Source organism: Ornithorhynchus anatinus, chromosome 4 (assembly GCF_004115215.2).
Source record: "Ornithorhynchus anatinus isolate Pmale09 chromosome 4, mOrnAna1.pri.v4, whole genome shotgun sequence".
NCBI classification, from domain to species: Eukaryota; Metazoa; Chordata; class Mammalia; order Monotremata; family Ornithorhynchidae; genus Ornithorhynchus; species Ornithorhynchus anatinus.
The window spans coordinates 125030310-125052934 of NC_041731.1; the positions used below are offsets into that span (position 1 = coordinate 125030310).

The following is a 22625-nucleotide window of genomic DNA, read 5'->3' on the forward strand; positions in this document are numbered from 1 at the left end:
GAACTGCTCCGTGCCTCAGTTACCTCCTCTGTAAAATGGGGATTAAATCTCCCACCCCCTCCTCCTTCTTAAACTGTGAGCCCCATGTGAGATCAGGACTGTATCCAACCTGATTATGTTGTATCTATCCCGGGGCTTAATACAGGGGCTGGCGCATAGTAAGCGCTTAACAAGCACCACAAAAAATGTGTTTCAGCTTTACTTGCCAAATTTCAAAGATGAAAAACTCTATGGGTACCCTATCAGAAGGACTGCAGATGGAGTTGGGGGTTTCTGGGAGAGATGTGTCTATGGCATCGCTACGGGTCAGAGATGACTCGGTGAAGCAAATCTCCCTACTTCTACTTGGCTAAGTCAAAAAACTTGAAAGGTACCAGGGGAGCTGCTGAACTATTTTCAACACATTAGGTTTCTCCTGGGCAGACCCGGCCTTGGTTTCAAACAATAATAATAATAATGGTATTTGTTAAGCACTTATTATGTGCCAAGACCTGTTCTAAGCGCTGGGGTAGATACAAGTCAATCAGATTGGACACAGTCCCTGTCCCACGGGGAGCTCATACTCTTAATCCCCGTTTTACAAAGGAGGGAACTGAAGCCCAGAGAAGTAAAGTGACTTGCCCAAGGTTACCCAGCAGACAAGTGGCAGACCGGAGGTTAGAACCCGGGTCCTTCTGACCCAGGCCCGGGCTCTATCCACTAAGTCACGCTGCTTCTATTTTTTTGGTATTTCTTCAAGACCTACCAAGGTGTTAGAACCCCAGAGTGGTGTTTGATTTTGTCAACCAATCAATGGTATCTGTAGACTGTCTACACTGTGCAGAGTTTGTACTGATTCGGAAGTTCCAGGAATGACCTATTCCTTCATGGATGGCGGTGCTACTATCCGCTAGACTGTAAGCTCACTGTGAGCACGGAATGGGTCTGTTGAATTAGAGCACAGGCGTGGGAGGCAGGGGACCTGGGTTCTTTCATTCATTCATTCAGTAGTATTTATTGAGGGCTTACTATGTGCAGAGCACTGTACTAAGCGCTTGGAATGTACAAGTCGGCAACAGATAGAGACGGTCCCCGCCCTTTGATGGGCTTACGGTCTAATCGGGGGAGACAGGCAGACATGAACAATGGCAATAAATAGAGTCAAGGGGAAGAACATCTCATAAAAACAATGGCAAATAAATAGAATCAGGGTGCTGTACATCTCATTAAACAAAATAAATAGGGTTCTAATCCTGGCTCTGCCACTTTTCTGCCGTGTGACCTGAGGAAAGTCACTTAATTTCTCTGTGCCTCAGTGTCCTCATCTGCAAAATAGGGATTAAGTCTGTGAGCCTTCTGTGGGACATGGATTGTGTCCCATGTGGTTATCTTGTATCTAGCCCAGCGCTTAGAACAGTGCCTAGAGCATAGTAAGCACTTAGCAAATACCACAATTATTAATGCTCTCCTAACCGTTTAGTAGAGTGCTCTGCACACAGTAAGTACTCCATAAATTCCACTAATTAATCGGTTAATGCCTGATTCCCCCTTTAGACTGTAAGCTTGTTGTGGACAGGGAAAGTGTCTGCTAACTCTGTTGTACTCTCCCAAGTGCTTACTACTATAGTAAGTGCTCAATAAGTGCTATCGATTGATCGATTGATCTGGCAATCCCTTAAAAATTAGCAGCCAGTACAATTGAGGTTGAAAATTAGATCTTTGTCCAGAAGTTGCTGAAAGGGCAGCATTTTCCTTCACATTAATCAGCCTATTTTTCAGCTTCCGCATAAGCCACTTGTCGGCTGTGTGACTGTGGGCAAGTCACTTAACTTCTCTGTGCCTCAGTTCCCTCATCTGTAAAATGGGGATTAAGACTGTGAGCCCCATGTGGGACCACCTGATTCCCCTATGTCTACCCCAGCGCTTAGAACAGTGCTCGGCACATAGTAAGCGCTTAACAAATACCAACATTATTATTATTATTATTATAAGCACCCGCTTCTCTGCTACCTGGGTGAGGCCTTGTGAAACAAAGGTACTTCCAGAATGAAGGGCATTAGTGGAAGCAGCTTGGCCTAGTGGAAAAGGCACAGGCCTGAGTATGAGAAGGTCCTGGGTTCTAATCCCAGCTCTGCCACGTGTTTGCTGTGTGACCTCGAGCAAGTCACTTAACTTCTCAATTACCTCACCTATAAAATAGGGATTAAGGCTGCGAGCCTCACGTGGGACATGGACTGTGTCCTACCTGACTGGCTTGTACCTGCCCCAGCGCTTAGTACTTAGAGAAGCAGCCTAACCTTCTGGATAGAGCCTGAGCCCGCGAGGCAAACGGACCTGAGCTCGAATCCCATTCCGCTACATGTCTGCCGTGTGATCTTGGGCAAGTCATTTCACTTCTCTGGGCCTCAGTTTTCTCATCTGTAAAATGAGGATTAAGACTATGAGCCCTATATGGGAAAGGGACTGGGTTCATCCCGATTTGCTCATATCCACTCCTGTGCTTAGTACAGTAATAATAATAATAATAATAATATTGGTATTTGTTAAGCGCTTACTATGTGCAGAGCACTGTTCTAAGCACTGGGGTAGATAGAGGGTTGTCAGGTTGTCCCACGTGAGGCTCACAGTTAATCCCCATTTTACAGATGAGGGAACTGAGGCCCAGAGAAGTGAAGTGACTTGCCCACAGTCACACAGCTGACAAGTGGCAGAGGCGGGATTCGAACCCATGAACTCTGACTCCCTAGCCTGGACTCTTTCCACTGAGCCATGCTGCTTCTCTCCTGTGCTTAGTACAGTACCTGGCACATAGTAAACACTTAACAAATACCACAGTCAACAAACATCATCTTAATTACAGTGCCTGGCACCTACTAAGCACATAACAAATACCATTTTAAGGAAATGTACTAATAGTATTTATTAAGCATTAACTCCCCTCTCGGGATCACACCTGGGGAGTTTCCAGTCCTCTACCAGTCTTGGCTTTGGGAGGGAGAGTCAAGCAGAGGCCTGTCCATTCCATTCCTAGTTTGGCCAGTGGCTAGCGAGCGGCAGGCCATCGGCTACAAGTCAAAACTCAGCCGTGCTGGGCAGCAGCGGCGCGGGAGAGAGTCGAGGGGCCGAGACTCAGGTTTACTGGGTGGAAGAAGGCAATAGTAAACCACTTCTGGATTTTTACCAAGAAAACTCTCTGGATCCACTACCAGAATGACTGCAGATGGAGAGCGGGGCTTTCTGAGAAGCAGAGAAGCAGCGTGGCTCGGTGGAAAGAGCCCGGACTTGGGAGTCAGAGGTCATGGGTTCAACTCCCGGCTCTGCCACTCGTCAGCTGTGTGACTGTGGGCAAGTCACTTCACTTCTCTGTGCCTCAGTTCCCTCATCTGTAAAATGGGGATTAAGAGTGTGAGCCCCACGTGGGACAACCTGATTCCCCTATGTCTACCCCAGCGCTTAGAACAGTGCTCTGCACATAGTAAGCACTTAACAAATACCAACATTATTATTTCTGGGACACCTGTGTCCATGGAGTCTCTATGGGTCAGAGACGACTCGACGGCATAAGACGAGACAAGCACTTACTATGTGCAGAGGAATCAATCAGGGGTATTTATTGAGTGCTTATTCATTCAATCATTCAATAGTATTTATTGAACTCTTACTGTGTGCAAAGCCCTGTACTAAGTGCTGTGTGCAGAAGTGCTTCCCAATCTGAGGATCAGAGACAGGGTCCATAAAAGGCAGGCATTCTTGATAGTCACTGCAGAATGCCTTGCTTTAGATTAATCAGTCAGTGGCATTTATTGAGTGGAACCCTGATCCAATTTACTGGACAGAGAAGCGGCACGACTTAGTAGAAAGAGCACGGGTTTTGGAGTCGGAGGTCATGGGTTCTAATCCCAGCTCTGCCATCTGTCGGCTGTGTGACACTGGGCAAGTCACTTAACTTCTCTCTGCCATTTGTCAGCTGTGTGACACTGGGCAAGTCACTTAACTTCTCTCTGCCTCATTTACTTCATCTGTAAATTGAGGGTTAAGACTGTGACCCCCACGTGGGACAACCTGATAACCTTGTATCTACTCCAGTGCTTAGAACAGTGCTTGGCACATAGTCAGTGCTTAACAAATGCCATCACTATTATTATTATTACTGAGCACTGACTATGTGCAGAGCACTGTACTAAGCACTTGGGAGAGTACACTACAACAGAACTGGAAGAGCATTCCTGTCCCCATGGAACTTAGAGACTAGATGGGGAGGCAGACATCCAAATAAATTGCAGAGAGTTACATAAGTGCTGAGGGGATCGGGATGATGAAGGAGGTGAATGAAGGGCATAAATCCAAGTGCATGGATGACTACAAAGTGCAAGAAGGGAGATAAAGTGCAAGAAGGGAGAGGGAACGGGGAGAAGAAGGTTTAGTGGGCGAAGGCAAATTTATCCTCAGATCATTTATTCCTCCCCATAAAATTTCAGAGTATTGGAAAACATATTGGTTGCTTTGACTCAATGCAGGAATTTCTAATGACATTTCTCATTAAGCCGTGTCACTTTAATACGTTATGGTAGTTTTATGTTAATATCCCTAACTTTTTTTTTCTTTATCCCTTTAAGACATTATTCGGCTTGTATCCACTTTAAAGACTGTATCATCTCTAAAGCTCTTTCAAAATTTGCATGAAATTGATTTTTGTTCAGTGGATTTATGTCATTCCATTAACGCTAACCCTGGAATGAGAATTTTAAAACGTGTATATAGTGGTATCGTTCTTGTTCAACTCTTCCGAGATCCCTACACTATAAAAGAAGAATGTGTACTGTTTCTTTTGTAGGAATGGGTCTTTTGGGCACAAAACCAAAACCAATATCCTGCGAAATGACAAGTAAGTATAAAGTAGACAAAAATTACTTTATAAAGTAAAAATGCCTGTGACATTTTCAAGGAAATCCAGTTATGGAAATATTATCAAGTGATTCAACATGGAAAAGTTACAATTGTCACCTTGGCTGGAAAAGTACTGTTGATTGAAAGAAAGAGTGGTTTGACAACAAAACAAAAGATCAGTGGATAAAACTGCGAAACAGCCTAGTCATTTGGAAATGAATTTTCATTATTATCCTTGAGAATTTCAAAATAATAACATTACAAATTCTCAATTATGATCACTCTTTTTGGCAAGCTTTCAATTTCTTGTGCAAGCATTTCACCAGTCTTAGAAGAAAATTCTGAAGTTCACTGTATGTGTGCCTGTAGATGATTTTCCAAACATTTAGCTTCAATTTGCCTTTCACGGATCACTCTCATCTTTGAGTATCAATGCCAAGAAAGACTATTTTTATTATTTTATTAACCTTGCAAACATTGATAGATGGTTATCATGTTCCCTCTTTATGTTCTAGCTACCTAATAATAATAATAATAATAATGATAATGGTATTCGTTAGATGATGTGGCACTTGGTATTTGTGAAAGTCACAAGATTATCACATCAGACACAGTCCATGACTCATATAGGGCTTACAATCTAAGAGGAGTTAGTGTAGGAAATTAATCACCATTTTATAGATGAAGAAACTGAGGCCCAGAGAAGTTAAGCAACTTTTCCAATGTCACACAACAGACAAGTGGCAGAGCCAGGATTAGAACCCAGGGCCCTTGACTCCCAAACCTATGCTCTTTCCAGTAGGCCACACTGTTTCTCAAGGAAATGCTGAGAACGGTATTTACCCTGACTTCTTGTCAGGGGTAAGGAAATAGCAGCAAGGAGCAAGAAGATGATTACAAGGATACTGGATCAGTTGTGAAATTGGTTGCTAGTGGACAAAGCGTGGGCCTGGAAATCAGAAGGACCTGGGTTCTAATTCTGACTGTCATTTGTCTGCTGTGTGACCTTGGACAAGTCACTTCTCTAGGCCTCAGTTACCTCACCTGTCAAATGGAGATGAAGACTGTGAACCCACTGTGGGACAGGGACTGTGCCCGACATGATTAGTTCATATCTACCCCAAGCTTAGTACGGTGACTGGATCACAGTAAGTGGTTTACAAATGCCATCATGGAAAAAAAAAAAACAACAAGACTCTTGACACAAATGACCGAGCTGTGGATTAGGAACTTTGGAATCCTATATAATGCTGTTGATTAATTGACTGACTTGCAGCCAAAGTCGCAAGTTGAAGGCTTGCAACTGAAGGACATGGAGATAGTGAGAACGGCATCTGTTTCACGCAGACACTGAGTCTTAAAAGGAGACAAGACCCAGGAAAAATCTGATTCATAATAATTGTATTATTTGTTAAGCAGTTACTATGTGCCAAGCACTATACTAAGCGCTGAGGTAGATACCAACAAATCAGGTTCCACATGCTTCTCGAATGTGAGCCCATCGTTGGGTAGGGATTGTCTCTGTTGCCGAATTGTACTTTCCCAAGCGCTTAGTACAGTGCCCTGAATACAGTAAGGGCTCAATAAATATGATTGAATGAATAAGTAAGAGAGAGAAGAAGTACTGAATCCCCATTTTTCAGATGAGGGAAGGGAGGCCCAGAGAAGTTAAGTAACTTGCCCAAGATCCCACAGCAGACTGTGAGCTCGCTGTGGGCAGGAATGTGTCTGTTGTTACATTGTACTCTCCCAAGAGCTTAGTACGGTTCTTTGCACACAGTAAGCGCTCGATAAATACGACTGAACGAATGAAAGTGGGGGAGCCAGGATTAGAACGGAGGGTTATCGATTTCACATTCATTCCTTCTTTACTAAGCTTCCTTTCTCCGGGTTTTCCCCCCGACTCTTTTCAAAGTAAGACTTGCTTGAACACGTCTCCACACTCCTTCCTTCCTTCCTTCCCTTGCTCGCTCCCTTTAGAGGATTAGAAATCCTCCAGGGTTCAGCTCTTTGGCGGCACAGACAGATTTGGTTGAAATCAGAAACAGATGCAAGAAGCCAGTTGCGGTGCTTTAACACCTCCATCACTTGCTAAACAGCAGTCTTCCTGTATAAACTTCCTCAACTGTTATACTGAACAACTGTCTACCACCGCATGTTTTTCTGAATGTTCTGATGGATCAAAGCGAATCGCTCTAAGTGTTCTTTGCAGGGTGCTATTTTTGAGGTGTTTATAAGGAGACAGGGAAATAGCATGGCATAGCGGATAGAGCACGGGCCTGGGAGTCAGAAGGTCATGGGTTCTGATCTCAGCTCTGCCAGTTATCTGCTGCATGGCCTTAGGCAAGTCGCTTCACTTCTCTAGGCCTCAGTCCCCTCATCTGTAGAATGGGGATTGAGACTGTGAGCCCTATATGGGATAACCTAATTTCCTCATATCTCCCCCAGCACTTAAAACAGTGCTTGGCACATAGTAAGTGCTTAACAAATACCATCATCATTATTATTATTAGTTTGTACATGTGTACAGTTTGTATCCACTCCAGTGCTTAGTACAGTGCCTGGCACAGAGTAAGTGCTTAACAAATACCATAATTATTATTATTATTATTTCCGCTAGAATCTCCGGATCCCATAAAATGGGGTTGTCCCATTATGTCCATTCATTCAGTAATTCAGTGAATCATTCATTCAATCATATTTATTGATCACTTTGTGTGTGCAGAGCAGTGTACTAAGCACTTGGGAAAGTGGGAAAGTACAGCACAGCAAGAGAGAAACAATCCCTGTCCACACTGAACTCCCAGTCTAAGGGGGTCCATTCATTTCCCTCTCCTAAACTACCTGCACAAAACCATAGCCAGTGGTGTATTGTTTAATAAAGGGCATCGTGTCTCTGAAAATTAAAAAACAAAACAAAACACCTGAGGAATGTATATGTGAGGGTCATGTAGTCATTTTGGGGATGATGGTGATTATTGAAATGCTGTCCTCTCCACCTTACCTTCCCTGATGGCCATCTTCAACTGTTCACTCTCCGTGTCTCCTTCCCGACTGCTTTCAAATGTTGCCTTGAATCCCCTTTCCTAAAATCACCTTTCTTGCATTTACTTCCCCAGCTCCCACCCACCTTCTTTTCCAAGCTCCTCAGTTGTTTACACTGACTGCCCCCACTTCCTCTCTTCCGATTCTCTCCCTGACCCCTCCGACCTGACTTCTGTCCACCTCCAATCCAGGGAGCCCATCCTCCCTAAGGTCGCCAGTGACTTCCTTCTTGCCAAATCCAACGACCTCTACTCCATCCTAATCCTCCTAGAGCCCTCAGATACCTCTGAAACTGTATCATTCACTTCTACTGGAAACCCTCTCTTACCTCAGCTTCATTGACACTGTCTTCCCCTGAGTCTTCTCCTATCTCTCTGTCTGCTCCTTCTCAATCTCTTACACAGGCTCCTTCTCTGCCTCCCACCTAACTGTGGGAGTCTCTCAAAACTCAGTTCTGAGTCCCCTTCTAGTCTCCATCTACACCCTCTCCCTTGGAGAATTCATTTTCTCTCACAGCTTCGACCTCCATCTCTGTCCAGATGATTCCTAAATCTCCATCTTCAGCCCTGACCTCTCTCTTTCTTTGCTGTCTCCCATTTCCTCCTACCTTCAGGACATCTCTAGGTGGATGTCATTCATTCATTTATTCATTCATTCATTCAATAGTATTTATTGAGTGCTTACTATGTGCAGAGCACTGTACTAAGCGCTTGGAATGTACAAATCGGTAACAGAGACAGTCCCTGCCCTTTGACGGGCTCACAGTCTAATCGGGGGAGACGGACAGACAAGAACAATGGCAATAAATAGGATCGAGGGGATGAACATCTCATTAAAAAAATAGCAAATAAATAGAATCAAGGCGATGTACATCTCATTAACAAAATAAATAGGGTAATGAAAATATATACAGTTGAGCGGACGAGTACAGTGCTGAGGGGAGGGGGCGGGAGGGCGGAGAAGCAGAGGGAAAGGGGGGAAAAGAGGGCTTAGCTGAGGAGAGGTGAAGGGGAGGTAGAGGAAGCAGAGGGAAAAAAGTGGGGAGCTCAGTGTGGGAAGGCCTCTTGGAGGAGGTGAGCTCTAAGTAGGGTTTTGAAGAGGGGAAGAGAATGAGTTTGGCGGAGGTGAGGAGGGAGGGCGTTCCGGGGCCGCGGGAGGACGTGGCCCCGGGGTCGACGGCGGGATGGGCGAGAACGGGGGACGGTGAGGAGGCGGGCGGCAGAGGAGCGGAGCGTGTGGGCTGGGCGGTGGAAAGAGAAAAGGGAGGTGAGGTAGGAGGGGGCAAGGAGATGGATAGCCTTGAAGCCTAGAGTGAGATGTTGTCCCACCAAGACCTCAAACATAATAGATCCAAAACAGATCTCCTCATTTCCCGCCCAGACTCTTTCCTCCTCCTGACTTTCCCATCACCGTAGACAACACCACCACCCTTCCTGTCTCATAAACCTGTAACCTTGGCATTTTCCTCTTTCATTCAACCCACACATTCACTCTATCATCAAATCCTGTCAGTTGCACTTTCACACCTCTAGAATCCACCCTTTTCTCACCAGCCAAACTACCACCACACTTGTCCAAGCACTGACCTTATCCAATCTGGACTACTGCATCAGCCTCTTTGCCGATGTCCCTGTCTCCAACTCTCTCCCCACACTAATCCAAGCTTCACTCTGCTGCCTGGATCATTTTTCTAAAAGAAACATTCACTCCCCATCCACCCAATCCTCGAAAACTTCCAGTGATTGCCCTTTAAAAAGAAACTCCTTATGACCAGTTTTAAGACCCTCAATCAGCTCTCCCCCTCCTATCTAACCATGTACTTCTTTCTTCTACTCGGCCCACATATTCCATTCTTCTAAATCCAACTCATTTGATGTACCTTTATCTCATCTTTCTCGCCATTAATCCCTCGCTCCCTGACCTAGAACTCCCTCCTCTTTCATATCCAGAAGACCACCACTCTTCCTTTCTTCAAAGCCCAAAAGCAGCGTGGCTCAGAGATCGTGGGTTCTAATCCCAGCTCCGTCACTTGTCAGCTGTCAAATCGCTTAATTTCTCTGTGCCTCAGTAACCTACTCTGTAAAACTGGGGATTAAGACTGTGAGCCCCAAATGGGACCTGATTACCTTGTATCTATCTCCCCCAGTGCTTAGAACAGTGCTTGGCACATAGTAAATGCTTAACAAATGCCATCGTCATTATCATTATTAAAATCACATCTCCCCCCAGAAATCTCCCTTGACCTCTCGTTTCACCGGGCTTTTCTCCTCTCCCTTCTGGCTGTCTACACTCTTGAGTTTGTTCCTCTTCGACACTTCGATACCCAACCTCCAACAAACATTCATTCATTCATTCAATCATATTTGTTGAGCGCTTACTGTGTGCAGAGCACTGTACTAAGCTCTTGGAAAGCATAAAACTGCAATATAGAGAGGCAATCCATGCCCACAATGGGTTTACAGTCTCGAGCGGGGAGACGGATATCAAAACGTAGCACTTATGTACATATGATAATAATGAGGGGGCTTGTTAAGCACGTGCTCTGTGCCAAGCACTGTACTAAGCACTGGGGTAGCTACGAGTTAATCAGGTCTGACACAGGACTTGTCCCACAAGAGGCTCACAGTCTAAGTAGGAGGGAGAGGGATTTAATTTCCATTTTAATTCCCAGATGAGGTAACTGTGAAGTGATTTGCCCAAGGTCACCCAGCAGACAAGTGGCGGAGCCAGGATTGGAATCCAGGTCCTTTGATTCCCAGTCCCGTGATCTTTCCACCCTGACCATGCTGTTTCTCGCCGTCCTTATATTTTGTACCATGTTTTAATGTGCCTCTCCTGCTAGATTATAAGGGCCTCATGCTCACCAACTATACTGTATTATACTCTCCGGTATGCTTAGAACAGTGCTCTGCACATAGTAAGCGCTTAACAAATACCAACATTATTATTATTATTAAGTGCTTACTACATGCAGAGCACTGTTCTAAGCGCTGGGGTAGATGCAGGGTAATCAGATTGTCCCACCTGAGGCTCACAGTCTTCATCCCCATTTTACAGATGAGGTAACTGAGGGACAGAGAAGTTAAGTGACTTGCCCACAGACACACAGCTGACAAGTGGCAGAGCCAGGATTCAAACCCATGACCTCCGACTCCCAAGCCCGGGCTCTTTCCACTGAGCCACGCTGCTTCTCTGAAATAGGACGTGGATTCTAATCCCAGCTCCGCCACTTGTCTGCTGGGTGACCTTGGACAAGCCACTTCACTTCTCTGGGCCTCAGTGACCTCATCTGTAACATGGGGATTAAGACTGTGAGCCCCATGAAGGACAACCTGATGACCTTATATTTACCCCAGACCTTAGAACAGTGTTTGGCAACTAATAAGCACTTACTAAATACCAGAATTATTATCATTTACAAAGAGAGTAATCAAAATAAAGAAGTGAATGTATATTTACATTATCCTATTTATTTTGTTAATGAAATGTACATCGCCTCGATTCTATTTCGTTGCCATTGTTTTTACGAGATGTCCTTCCCCTCGACTCTATTTATCGCCATCGTTCTCGTCTGCCCGTCTCCCCCGATCAGACCGTAAGCCCGTCAAACGGCAGGGACCGTCTCTATCTGTTGCCGACTTGTTCATTCCAAGCGCTTAGTACAGTGCTCTGCACATAGTAAGCGCTCAATAAATACTATTGAATGAACGAATGAATGTCTAACAACAAACGGTAAGTGCTGAGGGCAGGTATAAATCAGCACATAAGAGGGAGAGCTGGCTGACAGGTTTATAGGATTTGGGATGCTGGAGAATGATAAGGAATCTTTAGTCGAAGAAGAAAAAGACCGAGAAGAGGAGAATTGCATAAATAAGGATGGAGTCGGAGTGAATTTAAAAAGACTGTTCCTCAAATGCCACACCTGCAGGAAGATATGAGTTGAGGGGTGTGGGTGGGGGGAATTCACTGATGCTTGAAGGTGGTAGGTTCAAGCGGAGAGGAAGCTCTCCTGTCAAACAGCTGGTGGGATCCACTTGAAAGCTGTTACCACAGGAAGTTTTGCAGGCCCAAAATACCAGTAATTTCACAACCAAAGAGCTCCATAACGGGTTACTCGAGTGAAAAGTTAAGGGTGAAGAGGGAAGGGGTAGGAATGTAGATGTCGCGGTATTAATTATTAAGATGGGTAATTACAACGGTAGCGTTTGTTAGAAGTGCTTTCTATGTGCCAAGCACCGTCTTAGCTCTGGGACAGATATCAGATAATCAATCGATCGTACTTATTGAATGCTTACTATGTGCAGAGCACTGTACTAAGCGCTCGGGAGAGCAGAATTCAACAGAGTTAATAAACACATTCCCTGCCCATTAGGCGGTTACCATCTAGAAGCCGGGCCACAAGGGGTTCACAGTATTTATTATGGAATTTGTTAAGTGCTTACTATGTGCCAGGCACTGTACTAAGCGCTGGGATGGTTACAAAGAAATGAGATTGAACGCAGTCCCATGTGGGGCTCACAGTCTCAATCTCCATTTTACAGATGCGGTAACTGAGGTACAGAGAAGTAAAGTCACTTGCCCGAGGTCACGCAGCAGACGAGTGGTGGAGCCGGGATTAGACTCCAAGACCTTCTGACTCCCAGGCCCGGGCTCTCTCCACTACACCATGCTGCTTCTCTAATTGAAGTAGGAGGGAGAACAGGCGGTGAATCCCCATTTTACAGATGAGGATACTGAAACACCGAAAAGTTAAGACCAAGGTCAGCGGGCTACCGGGTGACAGTCAAGATTAGAACCCAGATCCTCTAACTCCCAGGCCTTGCACTTTCCACTAGGCCAAATTGGAGGACAAGAAGGGCAGCCTTCTTCCTTTCCTTCCAAACCTCTTGTAAGAGCCCCAGCTGGCGAGAGAATCCAGGGCTGAATGGACCACTGGCCTGACCCACCCATGGCATTCTCTTTTTATTTTCCACATTAAATTGACTCGAGATTCAAATCAACACACGAATGAAATCTAGTACTTGCAGACACTTAAAACATGTGACCCCCCCCTCACAGAGGTGAGCTATTATCCTGCGAAGCTGGCAGCAATCTGACAGGGAATTATAGCCAACTAAAGTAACATCCATGGTTAAATGGACCATCCATCTAGCACCGTAATGGACCATTTTATTTTTAGGTCCTTCATCCACCAACCTGTGCACTTTAGAGGAAGGAGCAGAGCTGGGAGTCAGGAGGCCTGGTTTCTATTCCCGGCTCAGTCGCGTGCCAGCTCTGTGATCTTGAGGAAATCACTTCGTTTCTCTGTGTTTCCCACTTTTGTACCTCCCTCAGAACAGAGTAAATGCTTAACAGTCTTATTATTAGAGAAGCAGCATGGCCTAGTGGAAAGCGCATGGGCCTGGGAGTTAGAGGATCTGGGTCTAATCTTGACTGTCACCTGGTGGCCCGGTGACCATGGTCTTAACTTTTCTGCGTTTCAGTATTCTCATCTGTAAAATGGGGTTTCAATGCCTGGTCTCTCTCCTACTTCGATTAGATTAGAACCCATGCCCTCTGACTCCCAAGCCCGGGTTCTTTCCACTAAGCCACACTGCTTCTCTAGTACAGTGCTCTGCCATAGTAAACGCTCAGTAAATACCACTGATTGATCTGATGGATTTACACATACACACCCGAGTCTTCAGTCATTCATTCATTCAATCTTATTTATTAGGGTATTCAGAGCACTGTACTAAGCGCTTGGGAAGTACAATTCAGCAACAGATAGAGACGATCCCTGCCCACAACGGGTTCGCAGTGTAGAAGGGGGGAGACAGACATCAAAACAAGTAAACGGGCATCAGTCACGTGGTTATAAATAAATAGAATTATAGATATATGCATGTCCTTAATAAAAATTAATAGAATTATCAGTAGAGTACTATCCCCACTCAACTCACAAACACATTACCCCACACTGGTTCCCCAACCTGTCATCACCATCAATGTCAGCATTTGTTGAGCACCCTGTATGGGTAGATCGCTGGAATTTTTGCTTGGGGAGATAATAATAATAGTGATGAAGGCACCTGTTAAGCACTTACTATGTGTCAAGCACTGTTCTAAGTGCTGGAGTAGATACAAGGTAGTTGGGTTGGACACAGTCCCTGTCCAGAAGTAACCTGGGTTCTAATCCCTGCTCCAGCATAATAATAATAATGTTGGTATTTGTTAAGCGCTTACTATGTGCAGAGCACTGTTCTAAGCACTAGGGTAGATACAGGGTAATCAGGTTGTCCCACGTGAGGCTCACAGTTAATTCCCATTTTACAGATGAGGGAACTGAGGCCCAGAGAAGTGAAGTGACTTGCCCACAGTCACACAGCTGACAAGTGGCAGAGCCGGGATTCGAACCCATGACCTCTGACTCCCAAGCCCGGGCTCTTTCCATTGAGCCACGCTGCTTCTCTTAATCTGCTGTGTGGCCTTGGACAAGTCGCTTCACTTCCCTGTGCCTCAGTTCCCTCATCTGTAACATTCATTCAATAGTATTTATTGAGCGCTTACTATTATGTGCAGAGCACTGTACTGAGCACTTGGAAGGTACAAATCGGTAACAGATACAGTCCCTGCCCTTTGACGGGCTTACAGTCTATAAAATGGGAATTGAGAACTGTGAGTCCCATGCGGGACAGGGACTGTGTCCCCCCTGATTAGCTTGGTTCTATCCCAGCTCTTAGAACAGTGTTTGACACATAGTAAGAGCTTAACAGATACCATCATTATGATGATAAGAATAATAATAATGTTGGTATTTGTTAAGCGCTTACTATGTGCAGAGCACTGCTCTGAGCGCTGGGGTAGACACAAGGGAATCAGGTTGTCCCACGTGGGGCTCGCGGTCTTCATCCCCATTTTACAGATGAGGGAACTGAGGCACAGAGAAGTGAAGTGACTTGCCCACAGTCACACAGCTGACAAGTGGCCGGGCCGGGATTCGAACCCATGATCTCTGACTCCAAAGCCCGTGCTCTTTCCACTGAGCCACGCTGATGATGATGATGATGATTAGCGCGAGCCAACCTCCATCTGTCCGCCCTAGAAAGCCACAATTTCTCAGAATTTGCTTTAGAAGTTTGTGCCAGCATCAAAGATGCCTGGACTCATCTCCACCAACAGTGAACCTGACAGCATCACACTGATTTTCTGGACCTTGAGGGTTTTGCCTCACAGGCTAGTGGCATCACGAATAGCTGTCAGGGAAGATAGCACATTTGCTTTCTCCTGAAATAGTTCTGCCATTATAAAAAAAGGGTTTCCAGCCTCCATCTGTTCCTAGCTATCTTCAAAGAGATAAAATTCCATTTTCACGCAGCTGTCCTGCTGAGTAAACGGTATGTAATGTGTTGAGGTTAATTTAGTTAACCGGAGTAAAAAAAATGCACTTCGAGGTTTAAAGCAGAAGCCGGACCCTCTACCCACCATCACTTGCGGTGAGCTGAACCAGCACGGTCGACTGGGAGGAGTATAGGCCTGGGAGTCAGGGGACCTGGGTTCCAATCTCAGCTCTGCCATTTTCCTGCTGGGTGACCTTGGGCAAGTCACTTCCTTTCTCCGTGCTTCAGTTTCCTCAGTTGTAAACTGTACTTCTCTGTACCTCAGTTACCGAATCCGTAAAACGGAGGTTGAGACCGTGACCCCCACGTGGGACAGGGACTGTGTCCGATCTGATTTCTTCGTATCCACCCGAGCGCTTAGTACGGTGCCTGGCATAGTAAGCGCTTAACAAATACCATGATTATCAATATTATTATCATCACCATTAGGCTGTGAGCCTCATGTGGGACAGGGACCGTGTTCCATCTGCTTATATCGTATCTACACCAGCACTTAGTAATGATTATAATAATAATCATGGTATTTATTAGGCATTTACTATGTTCCAGGCACTGTACTGAGCGCTGGGGTAGACCCAAACAAATATGGGTTGGACATGGTCCCACAGTCTTAATCCCGGTTTTACAGATGAGATAACCGAGGCCCAGAGAAGTGAAGTGACTCGCCTAAGGTCGCACAGCAGGCAAGTGGTGGAAGTATGGCATAGTGGATGGAGCCCGGGCCAGGGAGTCAGAAGGTCATGGGTTCTAATCCCAGCTCCGCCACTTGTTTACTGTGTGACCTTGGGCAAATCACTTCACTTCTCTGGGCCTCCGTTACTTCATCTGTAAAACAGGGATTGAGACCGTGAGCCCCATGTGGGACGGGGACTGTGTCCGACCTGATTACCTTGTATCTACCCCAGCGTTTAGAACGGTGCTTGGCACAATGTAAGCACTTAACAAATACCACGATTATTATTATTATTCCTTAAAGCCAATGGTAAGTTTCTGCTTGATGCAGGGGTGGAAGGGTAACCATTGGAGATTTTTGAGGACGAGGGAGATATGCACAGAATTATTTTTTTACAAAAATAATCTGGGACGGGAATGAAGTGTATATTGTGGAAGAATAAAGTTAAAAGCCAGAGAGCAGGTCAAGGTGGTAGTTGAGAGGGAATATGACAAGCGCTTGGACTAATAATAATAAAAACGATGGTATTTGTAAAGTGCTTACTATGTGCCGGGCACCGTATTAAGCATTGGGGTGGATACAAGCAAATTGAGTTGGACACAGTCCCTGTCTCACGTGAGGCTCATAGTCTCAATCCCCATTTTACAGATGAAGTAACTGAGGTACAGAGAAGTGAAGTGACTTGCTCAGGGTCACTCAGCAGAGAAGTGATGGAGCCGGGATTACAACCTCTGACTTTCTGACTCCCGAGCCCGTGCTCTATCCACCACAGCAGTTGGGATGGAGAGTCGGGGAGGATTCTGGAGAAATTATGTGTCAACTCTCAGCTCAATACGACAGTGAATTTTATTGACCGACGGAGATCCCCCTCCACCCACTCAGACCCTCTGCCCTGAATTCATGGATGCTTAAGAAAACGGCTAATACATCTTGACTTTGTAAAGGTGAACTGTGAATTTTTACCATGTGTAATGATTCTTTCTTCTTTTTAGGAGAAAAAGAAATAAGACAGAGAGCGGTAAGCTACCTCATTGCAATTTCCTTCTGAGAGATAGAATTATGAATATCTGAAATTTTAACTATAACTATGCTAAATACGTGCCCCAAATTGTGATACTTCAGAGTTTTCCTTTTTAAAATCTGAGGGCATTTGTCATTGCCTCTGTTCTTACAACAAGAAAGAATCTGACTTTCTGTTTTTTTTTTCTTTTTTAGAATCCTTTACCACCTCCACGGTAAGATTTTTCTAATGTTTTCTCTAAATGACGAGTCCAAATGCTCGAGAAGGGAGTTCAGAGGACTTTTGGATTTCCCAAGGAGGAAGGAAGTAGCTGGTTTAGGTCTCCCTTCTGCTGGGGAGACCCTCTCCCCTCTCCTTTGTCCCGTCCCCTCTCCCTTCTCCGTTTGGCCGGGATATGCAATCTGGGGAACTCCAAGCTAGAAGGAGGTTACAAAGTGAGATGGGAGATTAGGGGGAGGATATGCAGTCATGGAGACAGAGCAGTGTGGGAAAACCAATCGATCAGTCAATCGTATTTACTGAGTGCCTACTCTCTGCAGAGCACTGTACTAATAATAATAATAATAATGTTGGTATTTGTTAAGCGCTTACTATGTGCCGAGCACTGTTCTAAGCGCTGGGGTAGACATAGGGGAATCAGGTCGTCCCACGTGGGGCTCACAGTCTTAATCCCCATTTTACAGATGAGGGAACTGAGGCACAGAGAAGTTAAGCGACTCGCCCACAGTCACACGGCCGACAAGTGGCAGAGCTGGGATTCGAACTCATGAGCCCTGACTCCAAAGCCTGTGCTCGTTCCACTGAGCCACGCTAAGAGTGTGGGAGAGAACAATACAATAATAAACAGACACATTCCCTGCCAGGGCTGGGGCCAGATAAAATAATAATAATAAATAACCGCGGTATTTAAAGCTTACGATGCTCCAGGCACTTTATTAAGCACTGGGGTAGATAGAAGCAAATCAGGTTGGACACAGTCCCTGTCCCGCAGGAGGCTCACAGACTTAATCCCCATTTTACAGACGAGGTGACAGAGGCCCAGAGAAGTGAAGTGTCTTGCCCAAGGCCACACAGCAGACAAATGATGGAGCCAGGATTAGAACCCATGACCTTCTGACTCCCAGGCCCGCGTTCTATCCACTACGCCATGCTACAAAAGGATAAGGCCCACCATGAGAAGGGAAGGGGAGGGAGGGAGGGAAAGGAGGAAAAAAAATGTTGGGGAAAGCATCACTAATTATGACATTTAGAATTACCGATCGATATAGTTTTTTGAGCTTTTGTGTTACACAGAGCACTGTACTAAGCACTTGGGATAGTTGTTAGATATGATCCCTTCTCTCAAGGAACTTGCAATCTTATTAAGTGCTAAGTACATACTAAATCCTGGAGTAGAAACAAGAAGATCAGATTGGTCCACAATTCTAAAGGGAAGAAAAACAGCATGCCCTAGTGGGTAGAGTCCTGGCCTGCGACTCAGTAGGACCTACGTTCTAATCCCGGCTCCATCACTTGTCTGCTGTGTGGCCTTGGGCAAGTCACTTCACATCTCTAGGCTTCAGTTACCTCATCTATAAAATGCAGATTAGTCTGTGAGCCCCGTGTGGGACAGTGACTGAGTCCACCCAGTTGAACTTATATCTACCCCAGCGTTTAGTATAATGCCTGGCATGTAATAAATGCTTAAGAAATACCAAAAATTAAAAGAGAAGTTGTATATCTTAGCCTCGTTTCACAGATGGGGAAACTGAAACGTCCAGCGGGTAAGTGATTTGGCCAAGGTCAGACCACGAGTGGAATTAGGCCAAGGATGCCCGTCTCCTGACTCCTGGCTCTAGATTCTGCCTCCGGTCACTCTCCCCTTTCCAGACCATACTTCATTCTGTTACCCAGATCATTTCTCTAAAACACTGTTTTACACGTCTCTCCTCTCTGCTCGTCCCATCTTCAGAGCCCTTCTAAAATCCCACCTCCTCCAGCAGGTCTTCCCTGATGAATCTCTCAACTTGGCACTCTGTTTCCCCCATTCCTTCCAGTTCCGCCCTTCCTTGTCCGAGAAGCAGCGTGGCTCAGTGGAAAGAGCACGGGCTTTGGAGTCAGAGGTCATGAGTTCGAATCCCTGCTCGGCCACTTGTCAGCTGTGTGACTTTGGGCAAGTCACTTAACTTCTCGGTGCCTCAGTTCCCTCATCTGTAAAATGGGGATTAAGACTGTGAGCCCCACGTGGGACAACCTGATTCCCCTGTGTCTACCCCAGCGCTTAGAACAGTGCTCTGCACATAGTAAGCCCTTAACAAATACCAGCATTATTATTATAGTCAGCGCTTAACAAATGCCAACATTATTAACATTATTACTGTCACCGAAGCACTTGGATACGCAATCTCCATCAGTAACACCGACGCACATTTAAATCTAAGTACGGGTTGCTTCCCCTACGTATATTTCCCTTCAGTGTTGGTCTCCCCCACTAGATGCTAAGCTCCCAAGTGCTTAGTGCTCTTCACACAGAGTAACCACTCAAGAAATACCCCTGATTGTTTGATCGACAACTACTAGAACCCTCCCAAATAGGAAAGGTGGAGTCAATCAATTAATAGTGTTTACTGAGCGCTTACCTTGGACTAAGCACTTGGTAGAATGTAATAGAGTTGGCAGGCTCCATCCTTGCCCACAACGAGTTCATAGTATAGCAACGTCTTCACAACCAGATAGATTAGAGAGCTAAGGGTGGGCTGGAAAGGATGAGAGGTTTTCCAGTTCCCCGGGCGCTTCTCCATAGCAAACTTCCAACAGCTAGATAATGGGCTTAAAACGTCCTCCGGGTCTCGGGGATTTCAGTCAATCATTCGATCATATTTACTGAGCACTTACTGTGTGCAGAGCACTGTACTAAGCACGAAGCGCTTGGGAGAGCACCATATTAAGGAGCTTGTAGACACGATCCCTGCCCACAGCGAGCTTACAGTCTATAGGGAGCTTTCAGTCTAGAGGGATTTAGTCATTTGGGGGGAAATTTGAACGAGTGTCGCCCATATGACAGAAGTGATTCTACTCATCCCATCCAATGTGCTCAGTGACTGGGCTTAAATATCTACTAGACTGCAAGCTTCCTGAGGGTAAGGCTCATGTCTTTTAAATATTGAATTTTCCTATGCACTTAGTACACAATAGATGCTCAATCAATTCCATGACTTAAATGATGTCAGGCTTCATGGTAAGCACTTCTAGGCAGGGAATCACAGCCCAAGGAATGGAATTCCCAAGTGAAATAAGAATAACGGTAATAATAATAATAGTAATGGCACTTGTTAAACGCTTACTATGTGCCAAGCATTGTTCTAAGCACTGGGGTAGATACAAGTTAATCAGGTTGGACACAGTCCCTGTCGTACACGGGGATCACAGTCTTAATCTCCATTTTACAGATGAGGTAACTAAGGCCACAGAAGTTAAATGACTTGCTTAAGGTCACACAGCAAACTTGTGGTGGAGCCGGAATTAGAACCCAGGTCCTTCTGACTCGCAGGCCCATGCTCTATCCACTAAGCCACGCTGCTTAACACCCATCTGGTGAAGACCCAGCAACTGCAGGGATTTGCTGTAGACGCAGCTACTGTCTGAACTATTGGCCCGATATACCCTGATGAAGCTTCATCCAAAACTGAAAAATTAATGTATTCAATGAACTTCAGTGCCAAGTCTCTGACCGCTTTACTAGATGCCGCTTGCATTTTAATTCCCGTGAAAATTCTGACTAGTATTTTAGCCACTAGACATCATATTCTAGGTGGCAAGAGATCAAGAGAGGGCTGCAAAAAGTCTTGACAAAGACAAGCTCCTCCACTGACCCACTGGGTGCCCTGAAACAAGTCACTTGAACTCTCGGTTTTCTCAATTTCATTATCTGTAAAATAGGGATGGCCTTAGCTGACGCCCACCACCTCCGGAACGACTACATTTGTTAAGCACTTATCCACGGCAGCCAGTAGATACAAGAAGAAGCGAGGCTTAGTCAGTAGAGCGCTGGCCTGGGAGTCAGAAGGACCTGGATTCTAATTCTGCCTCCACCTCTGTCTGCTGTGTGACTTTGGGAAAGTCACTTAACTTCTCCATGCCTCAGCTACCTCAACTGTAAAAAAATGGGAATTAAGATTGTGAGTCGAGTGTGGGACAAGGACTGTGGCCAAACTGATTAACTTGTATCTACCCCAGTGCTTAGAACAGCGCTTGGTCCATAGTAAGTGCTTAAGTACCATTATTATTATAATTATTGTTGTTACCATAATCATATTGAGCACATTCCCTCCCTCCACTGAGCTTAAAGCGAAAGAGGGCCAGAAAGCTGGGCTCTCATCCCCATTTTACAGAGGAGGAAACTGAGCCCAGAAAAGTTAAGCGACTTAAAGTCACACAGCAGGCCAAGGGCAGAGTGTCTCCTAACTCCCAGCCTCTGTTAATAATAATAACTGTATTTGTTAAGCGCTTACTATGTGCCAAGCACTGTTGTAAGTACTGGGATAGATATAAGGTAATCAGGTTGTCCCACGTGGGGCTCACAGATTTAATCCCCATTTTATAGATGAGGAAACTGAGACACAGAGAAGTGAAGTGACTTGCCCAAAGTCACAAAGCTGACAAATGGAGGAGTCAGAATTAGAACCCACGACCTCTGACTCCCAAGCCCGTGCTCTTTCCACTAAGCCACGCTGCTTCTCAGCAGTTCCTTTTAGACATGGCTGTAAAATTGGTTTGAAGCACCTATAAATGAAAAGTATAGAATGTTAAAACCAGAGTGTCGAACCGCATACTGCGCAGTACAATTCACTTTGTACAGTCTTTGTGCTGAGAACATTTTTCTAGACCCTGAAGGGAGCTCAAACCCCTGATCTTAAGGTGCTTACAGTTTAACGGTCTAGTACCTGACAGAGTATTGTTTTCTTGAGTCAGTTACAACCTACTAAGTTTCATATGACCTCCATGTCCACAGGTCACCCAATCCACAACCGAAGAAATACCAATCCCTTCCTCCTGACACAGGGCAAGGCAGCCTGAACCTCCACCAGAGGCATATCAACCCCGAAAGAGGAAAGGGGACAAGGTAACACAACCTCTTCTGCTCATTTGCGAAGACACCATGGGACGTTCGTTTCCTTTCAACACTAAAAAGTGCCTAGAATTTATAAAGAGATTATATTTAAAAACCGAAAATAACTGCGGTTGTTTTTTGTTTTTTTTGCCTGGCTCTGACAGTTCTTATGTTACCAATCACTAACTCTGAAGGAAGAAAACATTTAGCGAGAACACATTTGTCAAAAATTGCCATCGCCTTTTTGACAAATAAATATTGAAAATCCAGACCCCTAATATCAAGTGTACATGATAGATGGCTGCTTCCAAAACTTGAAGAATGTGTGTCAGAGTTCTGTAATCATAAAATTCAACCAGCCAGAATAGAAACATTTTTCCAGCAGAGTTAGATTATTTTTTTTTTTTAAATCCCTTCTTTTGGCTCCAGTGAAAGATTAGTGACCCTTTCTCACTGCTTTGAAACTTGACTTTCTCAAATTGCAAGTTAGAAGCAAGAGGAGGTAGTTGAATTAATAGTATTTATTAGATGTTTATTTTATGTTGAGCACCA

At 45.1% G+C, this 22625-nt stretch overlaps 1 protein-coding gene across 2 annotated transcripts in view; it reads left to right on the plus strand.

Annotated features, from left to right (window-relative positions):
- CLNK (cytokine dependent hematopoietic cell linker) overlaps positions 1 to 22625 on the plus strand; it is a 208208-nt gene that overhangs the window by 132092 nt on the left and 53491 nt on the right. For both annotated transcript variants that reach the window (XM_039911666.1, XM_039911667.1), the window contains 4 exons: positions 4814 to 4864; positions 16956 to 16981; positions 17179 to 17198; positions 21975 to 22085. In XM_039911666.1, the coding sequence (XP_039767600.1) occupies positions 4814 to 4864; positions 16956 to 16981; positions 17179 to 17198; positions 21975 to 22085 (208 nt within the window). The remainder of the gene's footprint in view (positions 1 to 4813; positions 4865 to 16955; positions 16982 to 17178; positions 17199 to 21974; positions 22086 to 22625) is intronic.